Below are 15004 nucleotides of genomic sequence, written 5' to 3'. Positions count from 1 at the left end.
CTGATAGCCGATCATACGAGCCACGTCATCCATGAAAACGGTCCGCGCCTGACAGAAATGACATCAGGATGTTTGTGATAGTTTGTTGGTTTGAGCGGTTTGCGTTCTTGTATTTGTAATTGTGTGGCACTATCTCACCATAGACCCAAGCAATCACCACACACTCCCAGAAGGCCTGCCACAGCAGAGTGATTGCCACTGGCAGAGTAGTAGTCAAACAGCTGGAAGACATACATCCCTCCCTGCCAGAAACAAAGAGCGCAGTCAAAGCCATCTTGTTAATACTTTATGACCTATTTCTAGCCTTGTCTCCACTGTTTAGACTTTCAATCCAAGTTCATCCTGGCAATGGCTCCTGTGCGGAGCATTAGTTTTTTTTTACAGAAACATTTAAATAATCTTTTGGTACAGTAGCAAAAATAATCTCAAGATCAGGCAAGAGACTGGACTTTCATTTAATTTCTACAATTGGATTGTATTTTGCCTAGAAGGATGTTGTGGTTATAATAATCTGATATGTATATTAATATGACAAACTCAAAATGACAACCTGCCCTAAATGCTAAAGAATGAAATATCTAAGGTCAAGAAGTCAAGGAAATCCCAAACCGTACCTCAGTGACCATGGATATAGTCGATCAAGAAGCAGATGACGCAGCAGATTGGCCGCTACCACCGCTCTCGCCGCAGGGAGCCCATGGCAGATTTAGGCCGGAAGCATGTCCATAATTCCCGTTATCAAACCCTCTACCCCTACAAACTGAAATAGAGTACAGAAAGGGGCAGAGAGAACAAGACAGGGGACATTTTGAGTGAGAGAAAGAGAGACCACAAAGATAAAATAGGGAAGTTAGTGGGGGATGTGAACATAATCTTTGTGTGTTCTTTAGGGTGATACTTTTGGAAAAACCCAGACACCCCTCCTCAGTCCCCTTATGCACAAATCGCTTACTTGTATCTTTGCTGAAACTATTTTCCAAACCCTTAGAATTACAGTAAGACGGGCCACCTTGGCTATTGTTTTACATCATTTACTTGAAACGCAGCATATGCATTGGCTAACGTGGCTATGGCAGGAAAGGCAGAGCGATGGATGGAATGGAAAGGAAGGAATGGAAACTAGGAGTAAATGGATGGATGGATGGGAGAGTAGACGAGACGCTCTCTGTGTGAATCATACAGAAGCCTCATTGACAAATCTCTGGGGGCTGTAAAACAATGGATGTAGGCACACAAACAGGGCTGCTAAGAAATGCAATGCTCAAACTGGGACGTGATGGTCTAGACTGCTTGTGTTGCACTTGTAAGAGTCAGTGAGGGAAAGTGAAGAATGTAGATTAGCTATCTATTCGCACTAATATGCGAGGGATTTAAAAAAGACAGCAAAATAATAATCACTTACAGTTCCTCTAAGCCAAGTGGTTATCCCAATCCTTCTAAAGTGTAGTATGAAGAATCAGAAATTGTTATGACCTGGCTGTCCAAGCCCAGTACAAGCAACATAAAGAAGAAAAGTGCTGCCCAAACTGGCGCCAGAGGCATTAGAGTCACAGGCCTTGGGGTAGGCTATAAACGCCAGGCCTGGACCTGCACGTTAACAGAGAGAGTCAGAAGCATAAGGTGTCAAGGGCATATAGCTCGAACTGTCAATACTCAGCTCATTGAATTGGGTTATTAGGCAGCAAGATCACAGGGAAACGGTATTCTTACCACTCTCAGCTACTTTACTGATGTCCACTCCTTGCTCTGCGGCCATGAAGCCCAGCACAGAAAAACACCACAAAGCCAGCAAAGAAACTCGTACCACTATTTATCATGGCACAGCAAGAAGGCATCCCTACAGAGAAATATGGAGAGTACGAAAGATAAAGGAAGACGGGAAACAGAACAGAGAGACAGACATTGGTGAGCAAAGAATTATAATATGCTGTAACCAGAGACTCGCATAACATACTCAAGACAAATATTGGCAACAGGTGAGATGGGCTGAGAGGAGAACAGGGGATCAATAGCAATTCCTCTAAAAGCTACTGTTGTCTTTGTGGAAGGTAGGTAGAGACCAGACAGCAAAGAAGTCATGAGTCTGTCCTCTAAGGGGGGAGAGAGTACATGGAAACCCCCTTTGCACTTCTTGCTACATATGTCTAACATTATGATAATGCATAATAATAATAATAATAATAATAATGCATTTTATTTATGGGCGGCCTTTCAAAACTCTCAAGGACCCTTACAGATCATAATTAAAGAAGAGCACACAGTAATACAGACTTAAAAAATTAAAAACAACAATCAGTTTAGCAGAGATTAAGAAATGGAATATGCCAGTTTTAAAAGGTGTGTTTTCAGGCTGGATTTGAAGGGTTGGGAGTGAGTCCATATTGCGGATGTCCGTTGTGGGGAGAGAGTTCCAGAGACGGGGGGGCAGAGTGGCTGAAGGCTCGTGACCCCATGGTGATCAGGCGGGCAGAAGGTACAATGAGCTGGAAGGCAGAGGAGGATCGGAGAGTACGAGAGGGAGTGTAGATGTGAAGGAGCTCAGAGAGATATGGAGGTGCAAGAGTGTGAAGGGCCTTGAAGGTGAGGAGCAGCACTTTAAAGTCTATGTGCTGCTTAACGGGGAGCCAATGGAGTTGTTGGAGAACCGGAGTGATATGATTAATGAAAGGAGTTCTGGTGATGATACGGGCGGCTGAGTTTTGGACCTGTTGGAGCTTACGTAGGGATTTCTGAGGAAGACCAGAGAGGATGGAGTTGCAATAATCGATACGGGACGTAACAAGGGCGTGGACGAGGATGGCGGTGCTGTTGGGTGTGAGTGACGGGCGGAGGCGGTTAATATTGCGGAGGTGGAAGTAGGCAGATCGAGTGATGTTGTTGATGTGAGCTTCAAATGATAAGGTGCATGCATGTATAATTCAATTATGTTGGAGATGTAATTCTACGAAGTGAACAGCATCCCTCTTATCCGGTATACATAGCGAGGAATGACCTTCTGTTTATCCTGACAAGTGAAGTTTATCTAGCAACACCGGCCAAGAATCCTTTCTGATATGAAGAATGTATAAACAACAGTTGCACCACGATTGTTATTATGACGCTGTAGCAGCTGTGTGGGGGAACAACCTCCACTCAGTCCTACGCTCAATACAGCCTCTCAATCTGAAACAGCGCTCCAATGTGAATAATCAAAACAAGGGAGAGTGAGTGTTTGTGTTTATAAGCACAACAATTAAACAAGTCAATAGCCCCACTGGGAGCCCTATGAGGCGGCAATGTTCATTACACACCACCAGGAACACAAGTTGGAGTTAAAGCCTTTAATCAAAGGGATGTGAATAGAGGGTTTCCAAAACTATTTGACAATCCGCCAAGCAATTCTGAAGCAGCACACTTTAGCCCTTTAAGGTCACCTCGACTTTGATCTGAATGCTCCATGTAGAGGTACTATTTCATTAGTGTACCGGGTACTTTTTGTATTGTGCACATATTACCAACTGTGTCAACACTATTTTTATTTATTTCTTTTTGTTGTTTTTGCCTGTCCTTGTTTGTCTACTCTCCCTCATACTGTAAAGCATTTTTGAGTTCCAGAAAAGCGCTATATAAATATAATTATTATTATTATTATTATTATTATGTGATGTTTAGCATGTTATGTATGTCATTTAACATTCTGGCATGCAACATGAATATTTGAAGTTAAGCATGTAACACCAAGATAAACATTGTCTCATAGTTTAGCATGCTTCACTAACATTAGTCATGTTAAGACTGCTAATGTATCAATATTAATGTCAATCTATCCAGTGCTTCAAGATATTTCACCCTGAACCAAAGTCTTGGACTAGCTAGATTGACATTATTACCCCGGCCATCCAAATTGGTAGCATGGCTAAAAATACCCGCATGTAATACAAACGATTGGTTTTAAAGCAAGTAAACAAGTCAAAAAAATGTGTTACTGAAACCAAGTAAATGTACTTTATATACACATCTCACCACTATTCCTGGGCCTACTCCATGTGTCCTGTGAGAAACTGAGCTGAGCAAACATGCCTCAGAATCTGAACTCATCTTTTGACTTCCAATTAAAGGTCAGGGTTGAGCAAATGTGAGATGGTAGGATATTCAAGAGGCTCTCCTAGTATGGGCATTCCACATAAGCAAGCAAGTGCTGATCTACAGAAAAAATCCCTAATTCGCTACGGGGCTCAAGCCTCCTAACAGCCATGATAGGTTTACATATCTGAGCTTGTTACACATTCACAAGCATCTTTACATCCCCGCACACGTCTCCGGACAATGGGAGACCGAGCCCTTCTGCTAATTCGCCCCGCGTCTCTGGAACTCCCTCCCAGATCAGCTGAGATCTGCCCCTTCCACCGAGGTCTTCAAAACCGGCCTCAAGACCCTCTTCTTTCGGCAGGCCTTCCAATAAACTTTGAGCATGGTTCACCTGGAGTACCGCCATTTTTATCGCTATCTCCGACTTTTTTTTCTTCTTTTTTTTTTAATCTCTCAAATGTTATCAGTGTCCTTTGTTGTGAAGCGCTTCGAGATTTGTCTTGGCAGATGAGAAGCGCTATATCAATTACTTTTATTATTATTATTATAAAGACATTGCTATTATTCTTCCTGGCTGTGTAATCACCTTCTATTTTGATCATGAAGGGAAAGTACTCTACATCTGAAATGCTATTAATGTGCTATGAGTCTTTGGGCCTTTATCATCATTCCTGGTACACTCATACAGAGCAGGGTATTCAAGGCTAATGGTTGTTCTCGGTAGCCATTTATTTTTAGGAGAAAAGGAACCAATGTTTTTATACTTCATGCGATTGTAAGTAAAGATAGACAGAAGAATGTCTGTTATGAAAGAAATGGAGTGCACATTAAAGAGCCTGTGACACGGTTTTCCCCCATCATCCAAACCCATCAATTTGAGTACATATTGTCCCCTTGAAAACCGTTACTGAACTGATTTTGGATATTTGTACTTTGATAACCATTAATCTGCCTTCAATGTTGACAATTTTCTGGATCTTCTCGCGGATTCTTCAAGTCCCGCCAAATGATGGGTGACGTCATTGCGGGCACAGCGCTCCAGCTGCACCGTCCAGGATCCCAGCATCTGCATGTAAACCTTTATATATACAGTCAGATGTAAACGCACGACGGCGCACACAGCAGCAAGCTCAGACAGCGATGACAGGTTAATGTTGAACGTGTCTGAGAGCTCATATGAGGCTGAAGGATCGGTTTATGTTGTATCTGTTAGAAGTTTAGGAATGAGGTGCGTCAATATGGGCGATCATATGGTCATGTAGCCAGTGGTGGAATGGGACTACAAATCATCCCGGGACTCTCGACCGGCCCACTTCGGTACCGCTAGTAAATTGTCAACGGGGGGAGTGGGGGATGTCAGGGGCGGCGGGTGCTGTAGAGTAAATGTAAATATGTACATATTTGTGTCACTGCATCCTGGTAAAATACAAATATAATGTATAATGTCTGGGTCTTTGACATTAGCGCTGCTAGCCACCTGTGCCCTGTACTACGAAGCCAGTTCAACAGACCCTGGATATGTTGAGTAACAAACAAACTAACAACAACAACAAACTAACAAACGAGATCTCGCTAAGCGGTCCTACGACGCTGGTTATCAACTCGGTAAATCAAGCTAGGGTTTCTCTCTCCAGCTGAGAGCGCGTTCACGTCTAAGACACGAGTGGATCTGACTTTAATTACATTTGTCTCGAGTGTTTCGTCAACATAATGTGTTAAATAATACTTCTGCATCCAGTCTGTGACACTGTGAGTGTTGCACGGCCAGATGAGGCTGCAAGCTGACTCAGATAAGGAGATATATGATATATTATGATATTATCTGATCGATGATCTGATTGATGATGTAATATGAATGATAAGTGCGACACGTCGGCGTCTTCTCTGCATGGCAGTTTAAACTGTATTTCCTTTATCCTGTAATATGACTTGAGAGATTTAAACTCCGCACACTGAGTTGATCTCTTTTCTATAGACGCCGGAGGCGGGCAGCGTCAGGTAAAAGAAGTTATTTAGCCTTCTCAAACCTGAGCCTCACGCGCCGCCTATGGGGGATGTGCTAGTTACTTATCCGACCGGCCCACTTCGGTACCGGCCCATCGGGATTCGTCCCGATGGCCAGTCCGCCACTGCACCCAGCCCACGTAAACTGTCAACGGGGGAGCCTCGCTGGGGGAAACGGTGGACCTAGTGTCCCGATCGGAGTGGGAATAATAATAATAATAATCCGTGCATTTTATCCATTAATTTCCCCAACATTGTGGTAAAAAAAACACACGTTTAATCCATTTGTTGGTGTACTACAACTACAAAAAGCATCGGTTGGCTCAAACAAACGATTTTTATCATCATCATCCTCACGATCATTTAATGTATCATATGTTCGCCGAATTGACATGAAGCAATAAATGTAGTTAACTAACTAACTAATAACTAACTAACTAACTAACTGACTAACCAACTAAATCACTGACTAAAGACTTCATTATAGATGCGAGATGTTTATAGTGTAGGTGTATACTCTAGGTGCTAATGAATTGTGAAGAAACCACAACAATCTATAATAGTGAAATATAATACCTTTCTAGAGATTCAACAATGCCCGGTGGGTATGCTACCGTTACTGAAAGGCAGGTTACTAATAGTTTGTCTGTCAACAAATCAAATAATTAACGGAAAGGTTAGCTTGGAAACAGCTAGCCTTGCCCTGTCCAAAGGTTACAAATTCCTTCTATAACACCTCTAAAGTTGACTTATTAACACATTATATCCTGTTTTGTTTAATCAGTGAAACAAAACCAAAAAAAGAGGAACATTTTCTGTCTACTGATATCATCTTTTTTTCTTTTCCCTGCTTGAGGTGTAAATGGGTTATTTTTCTGGTGGGGAGAAGCAGCATTAGCAGCTCATAATACTACAAATTAAAGTACCAACAAATATAATATCAGGGGCTTGAGTTAAAAAGACAAACACGTTTGACAGTCTCTCTACCATAAAAAGTGGTATTGTATTGTTAAACATTTCTATTATTGACCGTCCTTTTTCACAAGGTGACATGAGATTTCAACTTCCTCCCTTTTTTCCCCCTTCTCTCTCCAACTCTTTTCTTACAGACTCTGGTGGATATATGCCGGCTGCTGCCTGAGACCAAAGTGCCAGAGCTGGTGGTCAGCTTGGTTGCGCTTTCTGTTCTCATTGTTGTCAAAGAAATCAATGACTGCTACAGACAGAAGTTGCCTATGCCCATCCCAATAGAAATCATAGCAGTAAGTAAAAGAGAGAAGAAGAGAGGAAACATCTAAGCAGAGATGCTTAGATGTTTCCTCTCTTTTCTTTTTTACTTAGTTGCATTAATGTAATGGTCCAGCAGGGGGCATCTTAATCACAATGGAAGTAATGATGTCCTTGTTTAAAAAATAAGGCTTGCATGTGCTGAAAATAATGATTTACCCTACATACGACAATAATTGCTTGTTCCTGTTTTTAACAGATCATAGCAGCAACAATCATTATCTACTTTGCCGGCCTTACAAGTAAATATAACATTGATGTTGTTGGAGAGATTCCAAGTGGGTAAGTTTAACTTTGTGTGTTTAGAGAGGTCAGATTCAGGACAGCTATTCAAGGCTATTCACAAGAATCAGATCACAAGTGATTCACAACCACAACATTACCACATGCTGTGAAGATAATATCAAATCAAATCAAATCAAGTTTTATTTATATAGCACATTTATAAATGATTTTTGGTCGAGCCAAAGTGCTGTACATAAAATAAAAATAGCCTACAGTAGAGACACTTTACAGCAAATACAACAGCACAGATTGTTCAGAATATCAGTATGAGAAAAACAAACCCTCTATCCTTAGACCCTCACATCGTACAAGGAAAAACTTCCAGAGAAAACACAGCATATAGACCGAATGTTAGGAAATGCATGGGTCTGTAATAAGAAGATGAATCCACGAGGATGTCAGCTACAATCCTGTGGAAGCCATCAGGGAAGCAGCATGACAAGACCCAAGGCAGGACCGCAGAGACAGGTTCAGCCACGACCCGAACGTCCACGACTTAATCCAGAACTCGGGATAGAGGATCCAAGACACAGGACTACAGCAAGAGGATCAGCCTCAACTCCGGATCCCGGCGTAGATATAGATACAAAACAAGAAAAAATATTTGGCTGGGTTAATCGGAACAAGAGAATACACAGACACAGACAGAGAGGGAAAAGATCATTGGATAAAAGTGATTCTTGATAACCCTCTAGAAAGATCTCATGAACTTCCCCACTCAATCTATCAAGACCCGAGCAGTTCTATTAGATATAGGATAAGAAACAGAGATAGGGAGGGATATCAAGCTGTTAACAGTGACACAGCCTGCATAAAAACAGGGCGTCAGTGTCTTAGTATGAGTGAGTTTTTAAGTGAGTGAGCCAGTAGCTTTTCATAATCATGGTATTCAATAAAATGTGATCCAGTTTCTCCAAAACACTGTAAAGTGTGTGCTCTTCTCCTGGGAGATTGTATGACCCACCAAAGTTACTTAGTATAAGAACAGCCGTTCAGGAAGCAGTGTCGCAATAACAGAGACGCCATTCTCCCTTGTACAAGTTAATGTACAATCTTTTGAAGCTGTTATTTTATGGTTCAGTAATTACATAATGATGCTTAATGTCAAGAGATGTAACCACCTCTGCGGAAATGTCCTGAGTTGTTTCAGAATACTTACATCCGTCCCACAGAGGGGACATTTCCGTTTGTAGAGCTACTCGTTTATCTGGATTCTGTGTGCTGAGCGAGACAAAAGTGATAAAAACCTAAACCACTCATCTTTGCCTCCTGCCCCAGGCTTAAGGCCCCTCGTGCCCCAGATGCCACATTATTCACAGATGTGATAGGTGATGCTTTTGCAATAGCAATTGTGGGCTACGCCATCAACATTTCTCTGGGCAAAACATTTGCCCTCAAACATGGCTACAAGGTGGACAGCAACCAGGTAAGGAATACATATACACACAAACAGACACACACACACACACACACACACACACACACACACACACACACACACACACACACACACACACACACACACTGTGGTACTATTAAACATCTGTGAGAGTTTGAATTGTTCCTCTCTGACTCGGCGCTAGCAGTGAATAGTCTAACATTGGCCTAATATTAGACTTCTGCTCGCTCACAGTTGGTCATGACTCACTGGCACATTGATGGACAAATGTCCTGGATCAAGCCCCACCCCAACAACAGAGCAATTAAAAACTTTAATATATATTATGTGGATATTTTATTAGCTACGTCAATACATACATATTTTTATCAAAGATTCCGATTGCAACAATAAAAGTGTGACAGGAGCAACAACAGAACTGCCTGTATGTCATATTAATGCTGAGCACAACACAATTGATTCAAAGCTGTAAAGAGCAGATTATTAATTTGAATGTAAGTGTGCCTTTGTTTTTCAAAAGCACTTTCTACAAATTGGATTTTACATTCAAGAAATGATTACATATTGCATTTATGTGCAATTTTAGAAAAGAGGTTTCTCTTGTTTCCCCATAGTCTCCATCTACAACTCATATTAGGCAACATCAATTTCATAATTATATCCTAATAGTAATGACGCACTGAAATTTGATCGCCTAAACCTTTTAAGAAGTTGGCTAAAGGAGTTGGCCATTTAAGCCAGTAATATAAGTCCATTTCTAATTGCCTCAAACATCTCACATGGCATAACGTCATGTTACAAAGCCCTCCAAAGCCGAACACATACATGCATAACACATAGTTGCAGTTTCACTAAGTTCATTTTGCAGTTTATCTATAAAGTGTTGCTTGTGTGTACTAACATCTGGAAAAATGTAGATACAGAGTGTGTACAGTATAAATGTGATCACGGGTACTGTAGAAGCGTACTGTATGTATAATGAAGATGCTATCTTTGGCTTTCTCTTCTGATTATTCATTATTTATGCCAAAACCATGACCTGTGATTGAACTGCACGGTCTTCCGTTAGCTAGAACATCAAGTCTACTCCAGGAAATAGTCATACAAAGAACCTTTAACAACCTTGCTTTCTCTATAGTCAGTATTGAAAATAGCTTATTCTTGTCTATAGCACACAGACTTATTCACACTTGCGGAGGCATGTGACTTCGATCATTCTGTTTTGGAGCGAGGCAGTCTGGGAGCACTCACAGCCTCTAAGAGCTGGCCTCCTAAATAATTAATGTTCAACAAGCTTTATGCAATCAAGTGTGTCTTAAATAAGCTTGGCAATGCTCTCAGCCTGGCAGAAATGTGTTGACACGGCCACAAAATAATGAAAACTAAACGTTGTTGTTGACCCCAGGTAACAGCCTATTATATACGAGTACACTAATGGCTAGGATATGAATAGTGTTACAATTGTCATCAGTTTCACTCAACCTAAATGTGGTGTTTTTTGCTCTTCCTCTTTTATTCAGGAGCTGGTTGCTTTGGGTCTCAGTAACACTGTCGGCGGCTTCTTTCAGTGTTACTCTGTGACTTCCTCCTTGTCTCGCAGCCTCGTGCAGGAGAGCACAGGGGGCAAGACACAAGTAAACACACATATGGGTGAAAAAGGCCCAAATACCACTGATTATATTTAATTATTATGTCCTACTTGGAGCTTTTTTATGTTAAATACTTTTGTGTGTGTTTTGTCAGGTTGCAGGATTGATTTCGTCTGTCATCGTGCTCGTCACGGTTTTGAAAATAGGTTCTCTTTTTCACATCTCCCCAAGGTAACCCTCTTGATCAGAATCTCTCTTTGCAGATATTTTTTAATGCCCTATAAGGCTGTGGGTTCATACCGATATAACTGTATGCGTTTTGTTCCTTAGGCTGTCCTTATCCACAATAGTGTTTGTGAATTTGAAAGGCATGTTTAAGCAATTCCTGGATGTGTCTCTGCTGTGGAAGACCAACAAGGTTGACCTGGTACGACTAAATCCTCTCTAAGAGTCATTTTGCTCAGTTATCCTTTTTTTAACCGAATAGCCTTTGACCCCGCTGACTGTCAGTGTTTCTGCTAACCTTTAGATGGTGTGGCTGGTCACATTCACAAGCACCATCCTGCTCAACCTGGACCTGGGTTTGGCTGTCTCCGTTGGCTTTTCCATGCTAACTGTCATCTTCAGGACACAACTGTAACTACACGCTACTTATTATTAATTAAAGATGTATATGTAAACACAATATCAGATTTTGATGACAATTTCACAGAGCTGCAATAACAATGTCATTTTAAATACCTTTCAGACCCCGTTACTCTATCTTGGGCAACGTGTCAGGCACTGACCTGTATCTGGACACAGATACCTACAAGGAGGTAGTAATGGTTTTGTGACAAATAAAAGTTACACAATATAATAATCATCCACAGAAAAGTAAAGGTCAACCACACTTTTTCTCACCAATCTTTTGGTATTTACCCATATAGATAGCTTTACATTCTTTTAGATTATAAAATATCTGATTCATTATCTACAGAGTTCACTGTCAACAGTTCATACATTTCTTAAGAAAATAGTTATTCTACATTGTTGTTTCATTTTAGCGGAGTTGCCTGAGGGATGCCAACGTCAGTCATTCCAAACATTTAAGTTATCCTAACAAATATCTCAACAATCACCAGAATGATTGGCACACAATTGGGACATACATTGTTTCCAATGATGACCAAAGTATTGGAAGAACTCAACTAAAGACATACTAATCAAGATTAGCTGTACTGTTTGGTTGAGTGCTAATTAGCAAATATAACAAAAAAACACACTATGAGAAGGTGGTGCACAGGTCAACATTACACCTGCTTTACGAGTGTTAGCATGCTGATTTGAGCATTTAGCTGAGATACAGCCTTACAACGCTTCTAGCATAGATTTACGTCATTTTGCCAATGCTGTGAGTAACACAAAAAATCATTTTACAGATTTGATTTTGGGTACTCTGGTAATCTTACCATCAATGTCTTTATCTGCATTTTAATATACAACTAAATATAAATGTAAAACCTTATTTTCCCCCTGAAATGTGCCCATTAAATGGTGGTAGAACTCCATTTAGCCAAACAATACCTGAGGGAGGTACAAGATGAACGGGGTAGCAGAAAGGGCCTCTTTTGGGGAGTTTTCTCATTGGGATGCCGAGGCCGTGGGACACCATAGCAGAACAGCACTTTTAAAACTCTTCTCCTTCATGTTGTGTCCCTATAGGCTAAAGAGATTCCAGGAATTAAAATCTTCCGTTCATCTACAACCATCTACTACACAAATGCTGAGATGTACTTGGAGGCCCTGCAAGAGAAGGTGTGTGTCCATGAATGTGGAAGTGTGTTTGGGTGCAGGCTTGCATTTGAAATCCCTGTCCGCTGCCTACAGCTCCCTTAATTGCTTTCATTATCGCTCTCACTTGTCTCACTTTCCCTTTTTCTCTCTTTAATGCAAAGCTTGGCTTTTTGTGCAGAGTGGAATAGAAATCGGGAAGCTGCTGACGGCAAAGAAGAAGCAAGAAAGGAAACTAAAGCGTAAACAAGAGAAAGAGAAAAATAAAGCCAAAAAGGAGGCAAAAAAACAAGTATGATATCCTAAATGACAGTCTAGTTTCAAAAATCAGATATTTTATATAAAACTGATAAGTCACTAAATGTTATTTCCAATGTTTCTACCTTTTGGCAGAGAAAAGCTGTCCTCCGACTCTCCAAGGACACTTTCTCAGAGATGAATGAGAGGAAAGTCTCTGCAGGACTGAAGGAGCAAAGTCAGGGGGATGTTGTAGCCTTAGGCCTGACAGAAACCTCCACAAATGGCCTTAGTATAGGCCAGGTAAACGAGGCTTACCAGCATGACACAACCATGTCCGACTCAGATTCAGAAACAGGTTACCACGGTGATAACAGCATCAACAAGGTATCGCAGCGCGGAAATGAGGAAAAGGAAAGGGCTGTCAGGTCAGACACGCACAGCATTATCTTGGACATCTCGACCACCAGCTTTGTGGACACCGTCTCTGTGAAGACCTTGAAAAATGTGTGTGTTAATTTCATTTAACCATCATATGTTTAACTAAGTGAACACATCAGGGAAGGGGGAGGCCATTCTTATATGCATTGTTAAAATAACGAATGTCCCACAAAAATACATAAAATGATACCTGTCTTTTCTTAATCAGATTTTCAGAGACTTTGGAGAGATTGATTTGGACGTCTATCTAGCAGGCTGCCAAGGTGAGCAAACTAGACGCAACAAGACAAACCTAATGTCCTAGAGTCAAGGCAATGGAGCTTAGACAATGAATGTGTCAAGGTCTCGGCTTTAGTGGTGCCACATTGTTCCGACACATCAGTCAGACATAAATATTTATTTCTATGATCAAATACTTTACGTCTAATGCGTTCAGACCTCATTGTCATGCATGCCTCTGTGTGGTCAAATATCAGCATGTGTCGTGGAGCAGCTGGAGGCGGCAGGCTTCTTCTCAGAGTCCATCCCAAAGAGCCGGCTGTTTGTCACAGTTCATGATGCAGTGCTTCACATTCTCAAGAAACTGGGCGACACTGACTTCGTTCTTGTGAGTTCATCACTTTCAAAATGACTTCACGTGTCATTGCTGTGATATACTTTTGAAATGTTCTCACCTCTAGCCCTAAATGTTGATGTTTTTTCAGGATGTGTCGTACAGCACTCAGATGTAACCATCAGGGGTCAGACCGCTCCAGCTCTCTCCATCATCCTCCTCTTCTTAGGCTGCTGCACGTATCATTGCTCACTATTGGTCGTCATTGTCTCCTCCTCCTTCAGTGGGGGAGAATGCACCACCTTGACATGGCGGCTGGTTGCCATGGCAATACAGGGAGCCGTTGCTGTGGCAACAGACTTTTTATGATATCGTCTAATGAGATAGCCGGCAATACGTCATTGCAGCTCTCCCGCTCCGTGGCGTGTGTGAGGGACAGAGAAGGGGCGGGGGTTGAGTGGGAGAATGTAACAGTGGACGAATAGGAGACTGTATTTATAGCCTGTGTGAGAGAGTGAGTGAAAGGTTGACTGTAAGGGGAAACTCATATGTGAGAGGTGTTGTTGTGAAAAACGGGCCACGATGTGTGAGCATATGTCTGTCTATCAATTTATATTGTTGAACCAACAATATATTCCAGAAAACATTAATAACATGTGAATATTCAGCAGATATATGGCCGGGCCATTGCCTCAGAAACGCTTTATCAATCCTTTAATTACTTACAAAACATTGAAGAATGAACTGAATAGCAGTTAAGGTGTAATAGGCATTTCAGTAGTAGGCGTAGCAGCTTTTAAACACAATGTGGGTGTTTTTATGGTTAGTATTCACAAGTCTGAATCCTCTTACATCTTTTCTATTTTTGGGATCCAGTGTTAATTATTGACATAAATAATTGGAAATAATTATTTGAATAGCCCACCAAAATATATTTGCTCAAGGCCATGTTTCTGTGTTTGAAAGGTCTGCAAAAAGGTGGAATTTAAAAGAAATACTTTTGATAATCATAATTTACTCCTGTGTTTATTATGTCTCAATTTGTGGGATGGGACTAATAAATTATCAACCAGCAGAAAACACGGAAATGTGTGTCAGGGTTCCTTAAATATTGGTTCCTTGGATGAACCACTCCAATGCAAACAATGTCGTGTTGTAAACTACAGAACACTCTCGTTAAGAGTGCTTACGGTTCATATTTGTTCTACCTGACACGTCAAGTTATCTGTGAAATGTTTGACTAGTTTTTATACCGGCGGTGTAACATATTAAATGCGATTCAACCAGAATAGTTTTGGAACATTTCTAGAGTTGGACAAGGTATGAATGAGACTGTAAATAAAAAGTCAGAAAAAACACATTACATCC

The 15004-nt window shown here is 41.1% G+C and overlaps 1 protein-coding gene across 1 annotated transcript; it reads left to right on the top strand.

The window, feature by feature from the left end:
* Positions 1 to 6666: 6666 nt before the first annotated feature.
* LOC117449961 (solute carrier family 26 member 6-like) lies at positions 6667 to 14999 on the top strand. Its single transcript, XM_071203580.1, has 15 exons — positions 6667 to 6673; positions 7129 to 7334; positions 7559 to 7641; positions 8923 to 9070; positions 10564 to 10677; positions 10787 to 10863; positions 10963 to 11059; positions 11162 to 11268; positions 11381 to 11450; positions 12337 to 12429; positions 12587 to 12697; positions 12799 to 13149; positions 13292 to 13346; positions 13560 to 13690; positions 13788 to 14999. The coding sequence occupies exons 1-15, from the start codon at positions 6667 to 6669 to the stop codon at positions 13812 to 13814; spliced, it is 1677 nt and encodes a 558-aa protein (XP_071059681.1). The 3' UTR covers positions 13815 to 14999.
* The last annotated feature ends 5 nt before the right edge of the window (positions 15000 to 15004 follow it).

Source organism: Pseudochaenichthys georgianus, chromosome 7 (genome assembly GCF_902827115.2).
Source record: "Pseudochaenichthys georgianus chromosome 7, fPseGeo1.2, whole genome shotgun sequence".
Taxonomy (NCBI): domain Eukaryota; kingdom Metazoa; phylum Chordata; class Actinopteri; order Perciformes; family Channichthyidae; genus Pseudochaenichthys; species Pseudochaenichthys georgianus.
The sequence above is the reverse complement of the archived record's forward strand: the minus strand, read 5'-3'. Positions and strand labels throughout refer to the sequence as shown.